The sequence below is a fragment of the Polypterus senegalus genome, chromosome 9 (assembly GCF_016835505.1).
Source record: "Polypterus senegalus isolate Bchr_013 chromosome 9, ASM1683550v1, whole genome shotgun sequence".
Lineage (NCBI taxonomy): Eukaryota > Metazoa > Chordata > Cladistia > Polypteriformes > Polypteridae > Polypterus > Polypterus senegalus.
This window is the reverse complement of record NC_053162.1, coordinates 176,033,281-176,052,399: the sequence shown is the minus strand read 5'-3', so window position 1 is coordinate 176,052,399 and position 19,119 is coordinate 176,033,281. Positions and strand designations below refer to the sequence as shown.

General features: G+C 42.9%; 2 protein-coding genes across 3 annotated transcripts in view; one reads left to right on the top strand and one right to left on the bottom strand.

The window, feature by feature from the left end:
• The window catches only part of fam78ab (family with sequence similarity 78 member Ab), a 37,548-nt gene extending 20,424 nt beyond the window's left edge, over window positions 1–17,124 (bottom strand). Inside the window, exons 1-2 of one of the 2 annotated variants that reach the window (XM_039764389.1) lie at window positions 17,033–17,124; window positions 5,935–6,234 (exon numbers count right to left, since the gene is read on the bottom strand). In XM_039764389.1, coding sequence (XP_039620323.1) covers window positions 5,935–6,234; window positions 17,033–17,043 — 311 coding nt within the window. In that variant the 5' untranslated portion in view covers window positions 17,044–17,124. Of the gene's footprint in view, window positions 1–5,934; window positions 8,190–17,032 lie in introns of those variants that run through there. The other variant, XM_039764388.1, reaches the window with a different exon arrangement.
• Window positions 17,125–18,185: 1,061 nt separating this feature from the next.
• The window catches only part of LOC120536049 (inactive phospholipid phosphatase 7), a 37,987-nt gene continuing 37,053 nt past the window's right edge, over window positions 18,186–19,119 (top strand). The window contains exon 1 of the mRNA XM_039764386.1: window positions 18,186–18,836. Within this exon, the coding sequence (XP_039620320.1) occupies window positions 18,371–18,836 (466 nt within the window). The 5' untranslated portion in view covers window positions 18,186–18,370. The remainder of the gene's footprint in view (window positions 18,837–19,119) is intronic.

Here is a 19,119-nt window from a genome sequence, read left to right as displayed (position 1 = left end):
GTTGTGTCCTGTTCGCCCACTAGACATTAAAGATGTCTGTTTTTTCATCATATTCGAAATCTTTTCAAAGTCCAAAGAACAGATTTAATTTGCGAAGAAAACCTCACAGAATACAACGCGTCTTTGTCAGCAAGCAATGAGGAGCCAATAAAATGCCAGCCGTTGTTTAGGCGCGCACACAGCCGAAGGTTAAACTCCGCCCATAAAAACTCGCACCATACCACTTTAGCAAGGCCATTGCGGGTCCAAAGGCGCATCTGGACCACCTGTAGACCTACGTGTATTCTTCTTTATCCTTCTTCTCGCACAGCTGCGACCCGCCTTACCAGAAAGGCAGTCAGCCAGTAAGTAGTCAATGCCGTTAAGAGCAGCGGCCTCACTTCCGTAACTGCGGTCTGTTCTGACATCTGGAAGGAGAATCGCTTGGGGATTGAGATGTCAAACCGCACACCTTTATCAAATAGCCCCCCACAAATCACTGGTGACGGACTGTTTACAGCGAAATTGCCTGATGCTGCCCTCCTGACTCGACCCCTATGCCCGCTGTTTTTAGTACGGCTGGGTGGAGAAGGCGGCTCGCGAACCCTGCCTGCTTCGCCACAAGCCGCTGGCCTGATCGATTCGGGTTTGTCCATCTCCCTCACTTTTTGTGTTTTCGGGGTTTATCGTGTAGGATCAGCGCGAATCGGCGCCTCCATACCAGGCAGAGCTCACATTTCAGCGATAGACTGTGTTGTCAGGGTATGTCCTTTTTTTAAATTTGCCCATCGCCTTTACTGGGCAATCAATAATCTCTACCCGTATTCTCGGGGCGACCTGTGCTATTTTTACTCCATATTTACCACTGTTCATATTTTGGGGTTGGATTGAGGGTGGTAGTCTGTTCTATTCTTCTTTAGCCCCTCATCTTTACTTTGGGGACAGGGGGGCGGTAATGACCTACAAAATCTGTAATCTCTACTCACATTCTTGGGAGGACTGACCTGTGCTAATTTGCCTGTTATTTTCCGCCACATTCAGCGCACTTTTGGGGGGATTTGGTAATGCGCTCTTCTCACCCTTAATCATATTCTGTGCCACTTTGCCCGTCATTGCGCCACAGACATGCCAGCACTGCACATTCTAATTTTAGTGGCCTCCTCTTCAGTTTGAATTTGTTTCTCTTCTTTATCGGCAGGGCCAGCGATCTGTTCGGACTTCTATACTCACATTCTGACATTCTTTGGGGGTGAGAGGGTAGACCCCTGCCTGCCCGCCTGTACTCACATTTAAGAGATGGAGTGTTTTGAATTCCTCTTTTTAATTTGCCCCCATCATCTCCAATGAAAGGTTTTTTGTGTATCTGTAAATTGGGGTTCTTGGGGTTTGGTGTTGCTGACCTGTGCTGTTATTTGATCTCATATTCATTACTGCTAACGTTTTTGGGGGGATTTTCAGGGTTGTGATCAATTCTGTTTCTCAGCTCTGTTTGCCCCTCATCCTTACTCTAGTGGTGGTCTTTTCTAATTCTTGCTCATAGTCTGTGCTATTTTGCCCATTATTGTGGTAGTACTTGCATTCTAATTTTAGTGGTCTCCTCTTCACCAGGGGGGTTGTGGGCTGGGTAGTAATCTGTTATGTTCTGCCATTCTTGGGGAAGGGGGGGGGGCAGCAATAATCTGTTCTCACCTTCACTCACATCCTGTTCTAAATTCTGCCCACTGCAAATGCCAGCACTCCCATTCTAATTTTAGTGGTCTCTTCAGTTTCAATGTCTCCCCCCCATAGACAGGGTGTACTGAACTGTTCCTTACCTCTACTCACATTCTCACATTTTTGAGAGGGATTGACCCTGGGGGGGGGCCAGGGGTGGCAGGGGTTTATGGGCAGGCTAGTCATCTGTTCTGTTCTTCTGCTCTAATTTGCCCGTCGTCCTTCCTTTGGTAATGACCGGTATAATCCTTAAACATATTCTGCACTATTTTGCCCACCACTGCGCCACCCATGCCAGTACTCACATTTCTGGGAGGGGTTGTGTTTTCAGGGTATGTTCTACTCTTTTAATTTGTCCATCACCTTTACTTGAAGTAGTTGTCTGAAATCTGAAATCTCTACTCGCATCCTTAGGGTGGGCTCACCGGTGCTAAATTGCATTGTATTGTATGCCACATTCACCACTGGTCATATTATTGGGGGATTTCAGGATCCCATCCTTACTTTAGTAATGACCTGTTCTCACACGTTCTCATACCTTGTGTAACCAGTACTCCCATTCTAATCTGAGTGGTCTCTTTCTCAGTTCTCTTGTCCTCCTCTTCCTCATTTGCCCTCCATCCTTACTTTTTAATGTCCTGTTCTAATCCTCACTCATATTCTATGCTGTTTTGCCCACCATTGCTGCCAGTACTTGCATTCTACTGTAATTTGGGTGGTCTCTTCTTCAGTTCTAATTTGCCCCTCTTCCTTATAAACAGAGTGTAGTTATCTGTTCTAACTTCTAATCACATTCTGTTATATTCTTGAGGGGGATTGACCTGTATTGTTATTTTACACCATCATGCTTCACTCTTTGGGGGGATTATGGACAGGATAATGATCTAATCCATTCTTGCCCCTCATCCTTTCTTTAGGGGAAAGGGGGTCAGTAATGATCTGTTCTCAACTTTACTCATATTCTGTGCTAATTTGCCCACCATTACCGCACACCGGCCTGTACTCCCATTCTAATGTGAGTGGTCTCTTCCTCAGTTCTCCTGTCCCCCTCTTCCTCGTAGACAGGGCGTAGTGACCTTCTGCTCTAATGTGCCCCTCATCCTTACCTCAGTAATTGTCTGTTCTCAACCTCACTTAGGTTTTATGCTATTTTGCCCACCATTGCAGCCAGTACTCCCATTCTAATTTGGGTGGTCTCTTCTTCAGATCTAATTTCCTCCTCTTCCTTGTAGATCCATTCTATTGTTTTGCTCTAATTTGCCCCTCATGGGTCTGGGGCTAACGATCTCTTCTAATCCTTACTCATATAATCTGTGCTCATTTTTTCCATCACTGCTGCACACACCGCGGGACTCGCATTTCGAGGGTGGCTTTGTTTTGGTGTCAGGGTCCGTTCTTCTTTTTTAATTTGCCCCATCACCTCTACTCAAAGTAATCATCTGTTCTATAATCTGTAATCTCTACTCACATTATTAGGGGATTGGAAATGTGCTGATTTGCAAGTTACTTCACACCATATTCACTACTAGTCATATTTTGGGGGGTATTAGTGCTCTGTTCTGTTCTTCTGCTCTAATACACCCCCCTATCCTTACTTTGATCTATTTTCACCTTTACTTATATTCTGTGTGTTAATTTGCCCCCCCCCCTTGCAGTCAGCACTTGTGTTGTAATGTTAGTGGCCTCTTCAGTTCTAATGTCCCCCTCTTCCTTATAGACAGGGTGCAGGGGGTTTGACCTGAGCTGTTACTTTATGCCATTATGCACTATTTTCTTTTTTTGGGGGGGTCTGTTCTATTCTTCCACTCTACTTTGCCCCCCCATAATGTTTTGGTAATGAACTACTAACCCTTAGCACCCTAACTCATATTCTGTGCTAGTTTGCCCACCATTGCCCTCACCTGCCAGCACTCACATTCTAATTTTAGTTGTCTCGTCTGTTCTAACTTCGACTGGCATTCTCACATTCTTGAGGGGGATTGACTTGTGCTGTTATTTTACACCATAATTCACAATTTTCTTGGGGGGGGGTGTTTATGGACAGAGTAGTGCTCTGTTCTGCTCTGCTGTTGTAATTTGCTCATCATCTTCGATATACGTAAGGGACAGGGGGACGGTAACGATCTGTTCTCACCCTTACTCATGTTCAGTGCTAATTTGCCCACCATTGCAGCCGGTACTCGTATTCTAATTTGAGTGGTCTCTCCTCTTCAGTTCTAATGCCCCCGTCTTCATCATAGCCAGGGTGTAGTGATTAGAATATTTCTTCTGTTCTAATTTGCCCCTTCGTCCTTCCTTTGGTTCTCAATCTCACACATAATCTTCACTATTTTGCCCACCATTGCGCCACCCATGCCAAGACTCGCATTACTAGGATGGGTTGTGTTTTCAGGGTCTGTTCTTCTGTTTTAATTTGTCCATCACCTTTACTTGAAGTAGTCATCTGAAATCTGTAATCCCTACTCACATTCTTAGGGTGGGCTCACCGGTGCTAGTTTGCCTTGGTATTTTACTCCATATACACCACTGGTCATATTATTGAGGGATTTGGGGGTAGCGATCCGTTCTGTTTTTATGTTCTAATTTGTCCTCCATCCTTACTTTACTGTTGATCTGTTCTCACACTTTCTCATATCTTATTCTGATTTGCCCACCATTGTAGCCAGTACTCCAATTCCAATCTGAGTGGTCTCTCCCTCAGTTCTGCTGCCCCCGTCTTCCTTATAGGCAGGGCGTTGTGATCTGTTCTGTTCTTCTGCTCTAATTTGCTCCTCATCCTTACTTTAATGATGGTCTCTTCTCAACCTTACTCATATTTTATGCTATTTTGCCCAACATTATAGCCAGTACTCCAATTCTAATGATCTGTTCTCACCTTTACTCATGTTCAGTGCTAATTTGCCCACCATTGCAGCCGGTACTCGTATTCTAATTTGAGTGGTCTCTCCTCTTCAGTTCTAATGCCCCCCGTCATCCTCATAGACTGGGCGTTGTGATCTGTTCTCTTCTTCTGCTCTAACTTGCCCCTTCATCCTTCCATGGGTAATGACCTCTTCTCAACCGTACACATATTCATTGCTAATTTGCCCACCATTGTGCCACCCATGCCAGTACTCACATTTTGGGGATGGGTTTTGGTGTCAGTGTCTGTTCATCTCTTTTAATTTGCCCATCATCTTTACTGGAAGTAGTTATCTGTTTTAAAATCTCTACTCACATTCTTAGGGGGGCTACCATGAGCTAATTGGCCTAGTGTTTTACATCATATTCACTTCTGTTCATATTTTGGGGGGTAGATATCTGTTCTGATGTGGTAATGTGCCCATCATCCTTTCTTTCGGGATGTTCTCAACGCTACTCATGTTTTATGCTATCTTGCACACCATTGCAGCCAGTACTCCCATTCTAATTTCAGTGGTCTCTTCTTCAGTTCTAATGCTGCCCCCCACTTCCTTTAAGACAGGGCGTGGTGATCTGTTCTGTTTTTCTGCTCTAATGTGCCCCTCATCCTTTCTTTTAGCAATAGTCTCTTCTTAAACTTAGTCATGTTTTATGCTATTTTACCCACCATTGCAGCCAGTACTCCCATTCTAATTTCAGTGGTCTCCTCTTCAGTACTAATGCTGCCCCCCTTCCTTTTAGACAGGGTGTGGTGATCTGTTCTGTTTTTCTGCTCTTATTTGCCCCTGCATCCTTCCTTTGGCAATGACTGTTTCTCAGGGTGCAGTGATCTGTTCCTGCTTCCCTACTTCTACTCACAGTCTTGACCTCAGCTGTTACTTTACGCCATTATTCACCACGTTTCGGGGGGAGATTGTGGACAGTGTATACAATCTGTTGTATTCTTCTGCTCTACTTTGCCCCTCATAATGTTCTACCCTTAACACCCTCATTCCTATTCTGTGCTATTTTGCACACCATTGCAACATGCATACCAGTACTCCCATTCTAATTTCAGTGGTCTCCTCTTCATTTCTAATTCCACCCCCCAAACCTTATAGACAGGTGCCCCTCATCCTTACTTTAGTAATGGTCTGTTCTCAACCTTCCACATATTCTGTGCTAATTTGCCCCCCATTGCAGCACACCTGCTGGCACTCACAATGTAATTTTGGGGGTCTCTTCTTCAGTTCAGATATACCTTTCTCTTCCTTAAGGACAGGCCATCGTGATCTGCTCTAACTTCTACTCACATTCTCTTGACATCTGCCCATTCGCCCGTCATTGTCCGCCTGTACTCACATTCCTTTAGAGCCGTACTGGTTGAAGAACTCCATGTGGTTGCACGCCTGGATCCAGCCCACGATCCACGTCTCTTTCCTGGCCAGCGAGGAGACCTGCACCCGAGCAGACGCCCGAAAGTGCGGGGTCCGGTAACGAAGGACTACGGAGGAGGATTCGTCGATGCTGGTGGGGTTTGAATCGATGGAGGCGTTCACTTCTAGAACGACGAGGCTCTCGCGGAAGGTCTTCGGCTTGCAGCTGATGCTCTGAATGCAGCCCATGGCATGGAAGAAGAGCACGACGATCAGCGTGGGGCTCCTGTTTGTGAAGACAGAGTGACGCATGGAAACATTACCACATTGCACAGCATATTCACAGTGATCTTCTCAGGGTGCTTTGCGCTTGCCGCTTGTCTCAAATTAAGTTTTTAAGAAGTCCTCGTGTGCAAAGAACACATACGGAGCGTTCCTGTTAGATGTTTGTTGTTTCTGAGTTCCAACATCCGCACTTTTAAGCCTCTCGACGCGTCAACATCCACAGTGCAACTCCTTTGCAAGAACAAATACAAGAACATGCGTGTCCCCGTTTTTTTTTTTTAATTTTCCCGTGTGCCTGGGGTGGGGAGGCGGGGGGTGGGGTGGTCTGTGTAACTCAAGACGGCTTTAAGTTGGCAGAAGCCTGCGTTACCTTTTCCAGCGCGACCTTGGCCAGCACTGTAGGTGTCCTCTGATCTACTAGGAAGTGTCGTCCCTGATCGCGACCTTATTGTTTCCACTTTGTATTTTCCTGTACCTATAACACAAAAAAGAAGCCTCTTGGCGGTGTGTTTTTTCAGTAGCTGCTTCTAAAGTGCTCGACCACTTTTTCTTTTGAATATCTTTAGCACATGGTAGACTAGACGGGTGGAGTTGAAAGGTCCACTCTTTTTTTCTTGTTTTGTTTTGTTCTTCAGAAGCGCCAAAAAAATGTCGCTTTCTTCATTGCAATGTGTCACTGCATTGCAAAGCTATCAATTATCGCATCCAAAAAAAAAATCAACTTGCGTTTCATTGACAGGAACGTGCAAGAAGAAAAAAAAAGGAAAACGAGGTAGCGAAACTCACAAAACGTCAATCTGCGCATGGGAGATCAAAAGCCGTTATTTCCTTTTTTTTGCACCAGTTTTTGAAAGAGTCATCTCAAGAAGAAAAGCAGCCCTCTGACAAACCGAAAGTTGTGCTCTTTTTTTGTCTGCAGCCGGAGAGGAAGAGGATATTGTGACTGTGACTGTGTGTGTGTGTGTGTGTGTGTGTGTGTGTGCCTGTGTTTTTAAGCTGAGGTTTCCTGCCGGCCGATAAATGCGTTATCATCAATGTACTAAAACGCCTTTTAATTATGTAATAGCCGTGCCGCTGGCTAAAGAGCTCGGCAGCCGTGTGTTTCCTCCAACCCACAAAAATTAATTAACACGTAAAGCGAAAAAAATAGCAATACAAAGATCTATAGGTTACACACATCAGCGCACTGTGAGCACAAAGTCAAAATGACAAAGCTATACCTGATGTGCCTGTGGAAGAAGATGCATAGAAAAGGGGAAGCGAATACCGTTAGGTGTCCTTGTTTAGAAAAGAAAAGTCGCCAAAATAAATAATGAAATAATTAAATATGAACAAAGTCTTTCAAAAAGGAGGTAGACGACTTCGTCGGGGGAAAAAGGTGCAAAGAAATAGTTAACCCTGATCATCACCAATGCATCCCGATCAACGCGCACCGGACTTAACGTTACTCGCTGCAGAAATACTGAAGCTGTCCTTAAAATGTTGTTTTATGAGGAAGTGAGGCAGCTGCTAAATATATCATAATGATAAAAAAATAAAATAAAAAAAACACTCGTGCCGTGCATTTCAAATGAACTGGACCACTGAAAATTGTCAACAGCTAGGATTTCAGCGCAGGGATAACATAAATAAATAAATGAAATTAAAAAAAACGAAAGTCTCGTTCCGTGCAGGAGTTACCCAGGCCATCAAGTTAAAGCATTTTACGGTTCTTGTTTGCTGCAGCATCCAAAGGCAAGCAGGTCAACTTTGTGCTTGTAAAGTGCCTTCTTCGGTCGCTCGTCTGGCACACACACTGTTCTAAGCCGCACATTCTTGCGCACCGGCATGTCTGCCCCCCCGACTGACACTCGCCTCCTCGGATGCTTCATGTTTAAATCCCGGAGCGTCCTTCATTCCCCTAGCCCCGCTCCCATCCCTGGCAACGAAGGTAGCCTGCCAGCCAGCTTGCCTGTTATTCCAGCAGTAATCAGCAGAGAAGCGCTGCTGCAGCGTTTTTATATGAGCCGCTGTGACACACCTCTTCCGCCCGGAGCCGCTAGGCGTCTGGGAAATGTAGTTTCTTAGTCGACGAAGTCTTCGAGACATTCAGTAATCTGCGAATTACCTAAGAGGAGGACGCGTGGAGCTGGAGCGTGACGGTGCAAAGATGATAAGAATTACAACATGATGGATATAAACTGAATGATGCTTCATCTCCAGAAAAAAAATTAAACAGTCGGTGCACATAATTCACTGTTAAATGTGTTATAGCAAAACTGAAAAATCTGTAAACCAGACAGTTCACCCGTCAATGGGGATTTTGTGATCACGCTGAAGTCCTCTATCCTCATATTCACTCGTACAAAAGACGGTTAATTAATGGCACGTTATTGGGTTGTGTGGTTCCTCGTACATTTGAACCATAGGCTTTGCATAGGAAATGTGCTTTTTGCCATCAAAAAGTATGTGGATAAACCGATATATTTAATTTATTAGTAGGCTACCTTTGGATACTGGAAGATCAAGAAAACCTGAACTTTTATAGCCTCTGTTATAACTTTAAGCCTAACCCTTTTAAAATCGGTTCTTTCACAAATCAGTTATCATCTGTTCATGGCTGTTTATGTGGTTTAAAATAAAGGGTGTTTTCTTTTGGGAAACAAAAACGGTTCTCCAATGGCATCGATCTGAAGAACCACTTTATTTGTCCACTCTTGAAAATGAAGGTGCCAGGGGGGAACCATTTTCGATTCCCAAAAGAACCATCCAAATGAAGGTTCCACAAAGAACCTTTAGTTATTTAAGTCCATACCAGGCTCCATATAATGACTAGATGGTGTGAGATTTGTGAAATACCAATGGCTCCTGGTTTTAAAAGGACTTTCTCTGCATGCAATAACAAAGGCTACGTGCGGGTTTGCGTAATCTGTTTGTGTCCTTCAAGGTAGCCTATAAAATATTAAAGATTTTTTCTTCTTGCTATTATGAAGATTTCCAAATCACAAAGAACCAAACTTCATTACGCAAAGAACCCATCCCAGAATGAAATGATGCATTGTCAAGCAAAGGTTCAAAAAGGAACCACCCAACTTAATAAAACGCCATTAAAGAACCAGGATTTTGAAGAGTGTGGGCACAGGTCCCTTGAGGGTCCAAACTGGCACCGTTTCAATGAATGTGCCTGCCTTAATGTCTCGGTGAAATTTCCGAAGTTCTAGCGCACCCTTAAGGTAATTTTGTGTTTTCAAAAGCATTTAGAGGTGCCGGTCAGATTACGCAACGTTTCTGTAACTTAAGGGACAAAGAGAGGGACCCCCACTCACTCCCATCCTCGAAGTATTAATAACGCTGAGTGCGCTCTCTGGAAACAGAGGGGCGCCGTTTATAAAATGTATATGGGCACCTTGGGGCGCGCGCTCCCCTGTCTAACTATCAAAACCCACCACCCGGGGCTCCAGAGGGGCTTCGACCGGCACCGGGTGCTCTACAACGCAATGATCGATTGTTTTTTTTTTTAAGGTTTCTGGTTAGCGGATGCCATCAAATCCGTTTTTTCCACTATCTCCACATGCCGATCACAACTTTCGAGCCCACTTTTATTGGTTTTTATTATTTTATAGGAGGTTATTATCGTTTATTATTTTATTAGCACTTTAATTAGTGCAGGGGTTGGGAGACTTTCCTTCCCTTCCCCAGACCTGGTGAAAAGATCGGTGGTTGTTCATCCCAGAACATGTTCACTCCCACCGGGCCATGTCGTTTCAAAAGACTGGGTGCGGCGCTGCGTCTTGGAAGCGCCACAAAGGGATTTGGAAATTATTAGAATAAAGAGATTACGGTTGATATTTAATGATATTTCGTATAAGAAGACTGCGGTGGGCTGGCTTCAGCAGACCCCCGTGACCCTGTAGTTAGGACATAACGGGTTGGATGATGGATGGATGGATAGTATAAGATGACGGGCCGTGGCAGGCGCTGCTATAAACCAACGTGACAAAGTGGTTCTGAAGAGCGATGTCAGAGCAGAACCATTCTTTGACCCCAAAAGAATCATCTCATGATGGCTCCAGAAAGATATTTTTTAATTTATATTGTAACAATAACTACATGGTGATAACAGATTTGTGAAGTGGACAGGCTTCAGCTTCCCTGTGACCCTGAATGAATGGATGGCTGGATGAACCAATGGATTCAGGACTTTCAGAAGACCCTCGTCTGCATACAATAATTTCAGGTTTTTTTTTTGTTTTGTTTCTTTGTTTCTTTGTCTTTAGTTACCCTGCTGCGGTGGGCTGGCGCCCTACCCGAGGTTTGTTTCCTGCCTTGCACCCTGTGTTGGCTGGGATTGGCTCTAGCAGACCCCATGACCCTGTAGTTAGGCTCTAGCGGGTTGGATAATGGATGGATGGAGGGATAGTTACCCTAAGGTTAAGTGATTAATGGAAATATACTATATATCTGTGATTGGCGCTGTTAAGTAAAGCTATCAGATTCATTGGCGTTGTTTCCACAGTGGCAGAGCTGCTGCCTGGCAGTAAAGAGACAAGGGTTTGCGTCCAGAGTCCTACCTGTGTGGACTTTGCAGGTTCTCCCCATTTCTACATGGGTTTCACTGTCCAAAGGCTTGCAGGTTAGGTGAATTGGTGACCCTAAACTGGTCCCAGTGTAGGTGTGTGTTGGACTGGCGCCCTGTCTGCTGTTCATTACTGGTTTGTGCCCCTCTGTATGCTAGGATAGGCTTCAGCTGCTATCTGCGTTCCTGGTCTGAGTTAAGCGTGGTTTGAAAATGACATGCTGCCCTCCACAATGTTTGGGACAAAGGCCCAGTTTTCTTTGATTTCCCCCCTCTGCTCCATTGTTTAAAATTATAAATCCAACAATTCTGATTTGAATAAAGTGTCCATTGTAAACTTTCATTTCAGGGGATTTGTGGATATTTTGGTCACACAACACTTTTTCTACACAGTCCCCCCATTTCAGGGTGACACCATAATGTTTGGCACACAGCAATGGCAGGTCTGTTAAAGCCGTTGTCATATTTAGTCCTTTGTCACATGTCCCTCACATGCAATGACAGCTTTTTAGTCTGCGATTCACAGACATCACCAGGTGATGAGGGTTTCTCTGGTGATGTTCTGCCAAGCCTCTAATGCAGCCATCTTCAGCTCCTGCTTATTTCGGGGGGCTTGTCCCCTTAACGTTTCCTATTTAGCTTATGGAAGGCCTGCTCATTTCCATTTTCTACCTTTGATAAACCCCTGGTTGCCCCAGCAGTATGTTTGGCTCATTATCTTGTTGGAGGATGAAGTGCCAGCTTTTACTCAGATGCTTCTACACACCTCAGAATTCATTGTGCCATCAGCAGTGCCATCATCAATGCAGAGAAGTGTGCCAGGACCTGTGGCAGCCATCCATGCCCAAGCCATAACACCCCCAGCACCGCCATGTTTAACAGATGAGGTGGTCTGCTTTGGATCTTCAACAGTTCCTTCTTGTCTCCACACTTTGTTCTTGCCCTCACTCTGGTTCAGGATCGTCTTTTTCTGTCCACAAGATCTTTTTCCCAGAATTCTGCAGGCTCTTTGAAGTTGCAAATTGCAAATGTGGCCATCCTGTTTTCATGGTTTCCATCTTGCATTGTGGCCTCTGTGCTTCTGATCATGAAGTCTTCTGCTGATAGTCCTCTCTGACACACACACATCAGCCCCCTGAAGTCTGTTTCTGATCTGTCAGACAGGCATTTGGGGCTTTTCTTGACCATTGTGAGGATTCTTCTGTCGTCAGCAGCGGAGGTCTTCCTTTGCCCACCAGCCCCTTTGTGATTACTGAGCTCACCAGTGTGTTCTTTCTTCTCCACGATATTCCAGATAGTTCATTTAGTTCATCCTAAGGTTTTACCGATGTCTTGAATGGTTTGATTCTTGTTCTCCAGTCTCATATTGGCTTCTTTGACTTTCATTGGCACAGCTCATGTTGACCAATGGCATCTCCAGACCCCAAAGGGTAGAAGCAGGCCAAGGTATTTTATGAAGCCATGAAACTCGCCTGAGGAATCACAAACACCTGTGACATCAAATGTACAAAACATTAAGGTGCCCTGAAATGGGGGGACTGTGTAGAAAAAATATTGTGTGATGAAATGTCTGTAACTTGCATCGTCATGTCTGAATTGTCTGATTAGTAATTTTAAACTGTGGAGCAGAGGGGGAAAGAAATCAAGGAAAATGTGACTTTATCCCAGACATTATGGAGGGTACTGTAAATATTTAACTGTGACACAAGGTTGGGAGCTGATAGCTGATAGCACATTACTGCACCCACCACACGCCGAACCACCTGGATTGGGACCTGAAGTGCAGTGGGCGGAAGAGATTTGATTCAGATTTACAAAAAATAAATGCGCAGAGCCTAAAAACATGCAAATATTGAGTAAAGTCAATTTAGGTTAGCTGTGTAATAATAACACACCCCAAGAATATTTCTGAGGGTGACGCAACCATGTCAAAGTTTAATTTTAGCCCAATAAAATTCCATTATTCCATTATGTGCGAATTGAAATGGCACTTTGTCAAGCAAAGCTATACGTGGAAGCAGCCCAGCGCTCTTTATAAGGGTGCACCTCGTGATTGCTGCATCGTCCTTCCACTCCTGTGCCTGCTGGTGGACCGAGTGGACTTCATACATTTTCCTTTACTGTGTCTCCACAGGCTTTCCTCCAGACCCACCTGTTGTCCTTACACATCCCTAAGGACCTCCAGATCATGTTGGTAGCTTGGTGATTCCTGGTGACCCTGTGCAATAGGCATGAATACACCATGCAACGGACTATCACATCTATCAGTTATATAGTGCCTTTCTTTTCTCTCTATTTGTATTTACTGATTTGGATACTTACAACATAAGAGATACATTTGGTTACACGGCTCTTTCATATCTATCTATCTATCTATCTATTATATAGTGACTTTCATTTATATCTATTGTCAGAGATGTACGGGGACACTGCCCGGCCGGGACGCCTGGACAGTCCCCAACGGGGACAATACTTCTCCTCAGCCATGAGAGGGCAGCCGCCCGGGTCTATTTGGGGGCCACAGAGACGGAGCTGGGATGCCCGTGTGAGGATGTGGCCACCGCCAGGGGGCGCCCGGTCAGTTGGGGAGTCCTGGAGGGCAACATTTCCGCCATACCAGGAAGTGCTCCCGGAAACGGTTCTAAGACGACCCGGAGTGCTTCCAGGGGCTTTCCTGACACTTCCGCCACACCAGGAAGTGACGTCAAGGGGAGCACCTGGGACTCATCCGGGTTCTGATAAAAGGAGCCGCCTCCTTCCAGACGGAGAGCCAGAGTTGGGAGGAAGGAGACGAAGCTTGTGAGGAGGAGGAGGAGGTCCAAGAGAAAGAGAGAGAAAGAAAGAAGAAGAAGAAAGGAAAGAGTTGGTGAAAGAAGAAGAAAGGAAAGAGTTGATGAGAGAAGGCGTGGTGCAGTAAAGGAAAAATAAATAGCGTGTTTTATACATCCTGGTGTCGGTCTGACTGTGTTGGGGGTACGGTTTCCACACTATCTATCTATCTATCTATCTGTCTATTATATAGTGCCTTCATTTCTATCTATCTATTATATAGTGACTTTCATTTCTATCTATCTATCTATCAATTATATAGTGCTTTCATTTCTATCTATCTACTATATAGTGACTTTCATTTCTATCTATCTACTATATAGTGACTTTCATTTCTATCTATCTATCAATTATATAGTGCCTTCATTTCTATCTATCTATTAATTATATAGTGTCTTCATTTCTATCTATCTATCTATCTATCTATCTATCTATCTATCTATCTATCATACAGTGCTTATCATATATATCTATCCATAAAGTCTTATACTTTCGAATGCATGTATATATTTTAGGAGGTGTTCTTCTACGCGCTTGTCTGATCTCTCCAACTATGTCAGCTATGTTTGGCTTGTGCTGCCGTTCGCTCAGAACTCCGCAGGTACCGCTCATGCCTTTCACTTGTGAGAGCCTTTACTGAGGAGCTTTTTTGCCCAAACCAAGTGACTTTAAGTATTTGAGGACTAGAAGATGGGACTGTATGCATGTAATAACTTATGAGAAGTCACATCGTTATCTTCTATTTCTATCGCAGTTACAATCTTAAACTTAATTTGAGAAGCGACACATTTAGCCGATGCATGTCTTTGGGAAACGAGAGAATAGGTGCTTTTATTGCTTAGCGTAAAAACAAAAACGTTGTACTTGCTATATTGCATAGCACTTCCCATATTTTACAATATATAGTGTCTTTTTATATTAATAGCTGTAGCCTTTAGGTAATGCCAACTGCGTTGTCTGATTATTCAAACGCTCAAGGAGAATTTTTAGTACTCCGGAATGTATTTCTTAGTCTTTTTAGCAGCGCTGCGCAATTTAAGCACCATGGAGAACTCCTCTAAGGACTAAAATGTCAGGAAAGAGGAATTCTTGTGATGCCACAGGCGAGCATAGCATTGCAGAGGGAAACAGGAGAATGTGAAGCCTCCCGAGAAGACGGGTAAAACATTAGCTTTGATGAGGCGCTGTCCCTGCTGAAATAAAAATAGAAATTCTCAAAACATTTTCTTAGGAATTCCAGACGTTGCTGAAATTCATCGTCTTGCACCGCTTAGCAGCCGGGCGCGTCACTCAGAGCCACCGTCCTGAGAGATCCCGACGCCACACTGCGCCTCCTGATTAGGAACGTCAAATCTATAAAATATATATCAAATCTATTAATTAGTGCTTAGATTGCATGTTTTTATTTATATATTTTTCACATTTTATTTGTAAAGCGTTCGTTTGGAACCTTTTTCGTTTCACCAAACTCTGCAAATAAATTGAGTTGGCATCCATCCATGGTATTCATGTAGATGCTTTCCAGGAAGCTGGTTTGCATCACAGTTACACTGATGAGAACCGTTTAAATTATTAGCAGGTCATACCAGTATATAGGCATGTAAATGATATGAATTGTAATTTATTATTTATTCATTGCAATAGGCGTGTGCATATACTTAAAAATTGACGTATTATTAAAATAAACACTATATATATAAACACATATACAAAAACTGGACTGAGGCCTCGTGATGCAGCTGTGCTTATCATTGAGCCAAAAAGCCCAATATTTGTAAAAACAATTGGTTTACATTTTAATAGTTTTGTGCATATTTTGGAAATACATATGATATGAAATAAATATGAGTATATATATATATATATATATATATACTGTATACTGTATAGCGATGTAAATATAGACACAGAATATGTGGGGCTAGCCACTGAGCCACCCTCTTAAGTATCTAAATTATATAAATTATAAAATTTTACATTTTAATAGGACTGTGCATATATTTATAAATATATATATATAATATTGAAATAAATAAATATACTGTACAGTATATATATATATATATATATATATATATATATATATATATATATATACTGTTCAACCATGTAAACATAGACATGGAACATGTGCTAGCCACTGAGCCACTATGCTGTTAAGTATGAAAATTCTATAAATTAAAAAAATGGTTTATATTGTAATAGAATTGTACATATATTTATAAATAAATATAATATTAAAATAAATATACTGTGCATCCATGTAAATATAGACACAAAACATGAGGCAGGTGTGCTGCCACCATGCCCATACATGTAAATTATATGAAAAAAATTGGTTTACATTTTAATAGGATTGTGTATATATTTATAAATATATATAATATTGAAAGAAATGACACACAACAACTGGACCTGGGACCTGTGAGGCAGGCGTGTTAACCACTGAGCCACCATGCCCTTAAGCATGTAAATTATAAAAATAAAAAAATATGGCTTATATTTTAATAGGTTTGTGCATACATGTATAAGTTAATAAAATATTGTAATAAGTAATATAGGCACGGAACATGCCAGGAAGATGTGCTAAGCACTGAGCCACTATGCCCCAAGCATATAAATTATATGAATAAAAACTTGGTTTACTATATCATTTATAAATTTAGTTGTGTGCATATGCAGTTTTTAAAAATATATGAAAGATATGCTATATGTAATATTGAAATGTATATTATATACTGTACCTCCATGTACACACAGACAACTGGACACTGAGCCTGTGAAGCAGCCGTGCTAACCACTGAGCCACCGTGCCCGTAAATGACATTAATAAATAATGGTTTACCATATCATTCATGCATTGTAAAAGGTTTATGCATATATTTATAGATTTATAATATTTAAATATACACTATATAAACATGATGCACATCCATGAAAATATATTAATATTGTAATCTGTTCATGATAATAGCGAACTACACGAGGCATGACAAATTCGTGCTCGTCGTGCTCCTTGAGCCTGAAGCTGAGGTTTAACTCCGACGGCCGCCTCTGATTCCATGCACATTAATAAGTTGTTCAGTCCCAAAATAGTAAAAATGAAAAATGTCCCCTCTGGCGGATCGCAACAATTCGTTCTCCATTATTTTTAAAACTCGTATGATTCGACACAACGACACATCAAGTTTCGCAGTTCTGTTCGATTTATTTCCCGCATTAACAATCCATACGGTTAATTCTTGAGGTCTGGTTCCAAACATGGATTCCTGGAGTTAGGTAGCAGCAGTCTTAACCACTTCGCCACCCTTCAAAGAAATAAACACTAACCACATAAAATTCATTCATTCATTCATTCATTCATTTCCCGACCTCACGTAGGCTATTCCAGGCTAGAGAACCCAATGAATCTTACCTGAAACTCATTTGAATGGAGGGGCAAACCGCAAAAGCCGTATAGAGCCCACGTGCAGAACATGCCAACCTAGCCAAGAGTTGAGCTCGGCACTCTGGTCCTGCATGCAGCGCCAAGCAGGGTGCTCGTCCCATAATATGCATTGACAGCCGAGATATGGGCGAGTCCTTAGATTGCTGTGCATGAACAGCACCTGCTGCTACGGCATTAGAGCTTATCTCTTAACACGGGGTATTTTGAAGCTGAGCGAGTTGGTCTATTTCTATTCTATTAATGTCTTAAAACTTTAATGCTCTGATTGTGTCGCCAGTTACTTTCAAAGTCTGGCGTTCATTCCTCATTTTGATTGAGGTTCTGCGATTTTAGCTGTCATGTCCTGAGCAAATTACGGTCTGGATTTCTTGTTCCCTGAAAAGTTTTACTGAATGCGAATTCTTATTCGAAGTGATTCTCGTTTTTTTCTTATTTACCAGAACTTCAATTTTATCCCCTGTTCGGTTCGATCGGAGTTCCAATTGCCCCAAGATGAATTGATTTCATCGTCTGTAAATAACGCTATATTAAAGTTCGATTGCTCAATTTATGTAGTTAAGTAAAGACTACGAATGCAGAAGATGAACATGGATACATAATTGAATAGACTAATTTCTGAAATGTTACCATATTTAAAAGGATATTTTTTATTTTTTATTGAATTTATTAAAAGCACGCAAGGTTCCATACAATCAAATCAAACTTAACAAAAATAAATTCAAATGAAACCCCCATAATTTTAATATTTAATTTCCACAGAAGTTGAAAGAATCTGTTCCCAAACGTGTATCCAAGAAAGGACTGTATTCGTTGATGCTTTAAAACGAAAGTGGCTTTAAAATACGAACAAAAAAGCCGATATTATCTTTCTGGTTTATTTATGAAAAGTGGAAATTATTTGGGGGCACGCTGGGCAAAATCTGTGTCGTTTTTACAACCGACTAAGAGCAACCAATAAGATTTAAAATCTGCGGTCATCTGCTACGAGTAAGCGCTGCACGAACGTATTCCATATTGACCTATTAAAGGTCTGCCGTTTTGCGTTTCTATTGGCTGGCTACTTGCGCCTCTGATAAGCGATTGGTTAATCCATCTGTCAGTCTTTAATAATACGGTTTGTCTGCCGCAGCAGAGTAAACAGCATGCGCGTGCGGTCGGCTGGGTTTCTAATTTTATCAGCGGGACTGGAGGCGCTGGGCAAAAAATAAACATCTTCCGAGAAACGGGATATCTCTATGTGTGCTTTTGGAGGAAAGCATAAAAAGAAAGAAAGAAAAACTCGTCCAATAACGACTAACAGGCAAAATGCCGGCACACCAAAGTAGATCCCGAACTAGGGACAGGAACAACGTCCTTAACAGACCCGAATTCATGTCTTTGAACCAACCCCTGCGGGGCAACGCTGAAGTCCGAAGCGCCTCGCGCCGTCAGAGTGGACCCAAAGCGTCGCAGGGCCAGCACGAGTGCCCCGCTCCAGGCGACGGGGTCAAGGACCGGAGGGAGTCCTCTCAGCTGCCCGAAGAGGACTGCATGCAGCTGAATCCCTCCTTCAAGGGGATCGCCTTCAACTCCCTGCTTGCCATTGATATCTGCATGTCAAAGCGCCTTGGGGTCTGCGCTTACAACACCTCCTCCTGGGGCAGCGTCCGCTCCATGGTCACCCTGCTGGCCATCACCGGGCACGCCATCCCATGGATTGGAGGCACCCTGCTTTGCTTGACCAAGAGCAGCACGCTTGCGGGTCAGGAGGTTCTTGTCAATCTACTGCTGGGTAAGTAGTTGTGGAATTATGGGTTGGGGTTGGGGAGGTGGCGGTTATGTAGGACTGTGTTGCTTCATTTTAAGTTTAAAAGAGCAAATGTTAGATCACCCAGGAACTGTTCAGATTGTTATTAAGCTGAGAACAACTTAAAAAAACCCGATACTGGGAATGTAGGAGTGGCATTTTTAGCCAGGATTGGACAGTTTGCTGCTGTGTGAATACATAGAAGACTGTTTAGTAAGAAATGGTCGAAAAGCAGCAGAGGTGTTCTGAAGTAAATCGTTAACAGTGG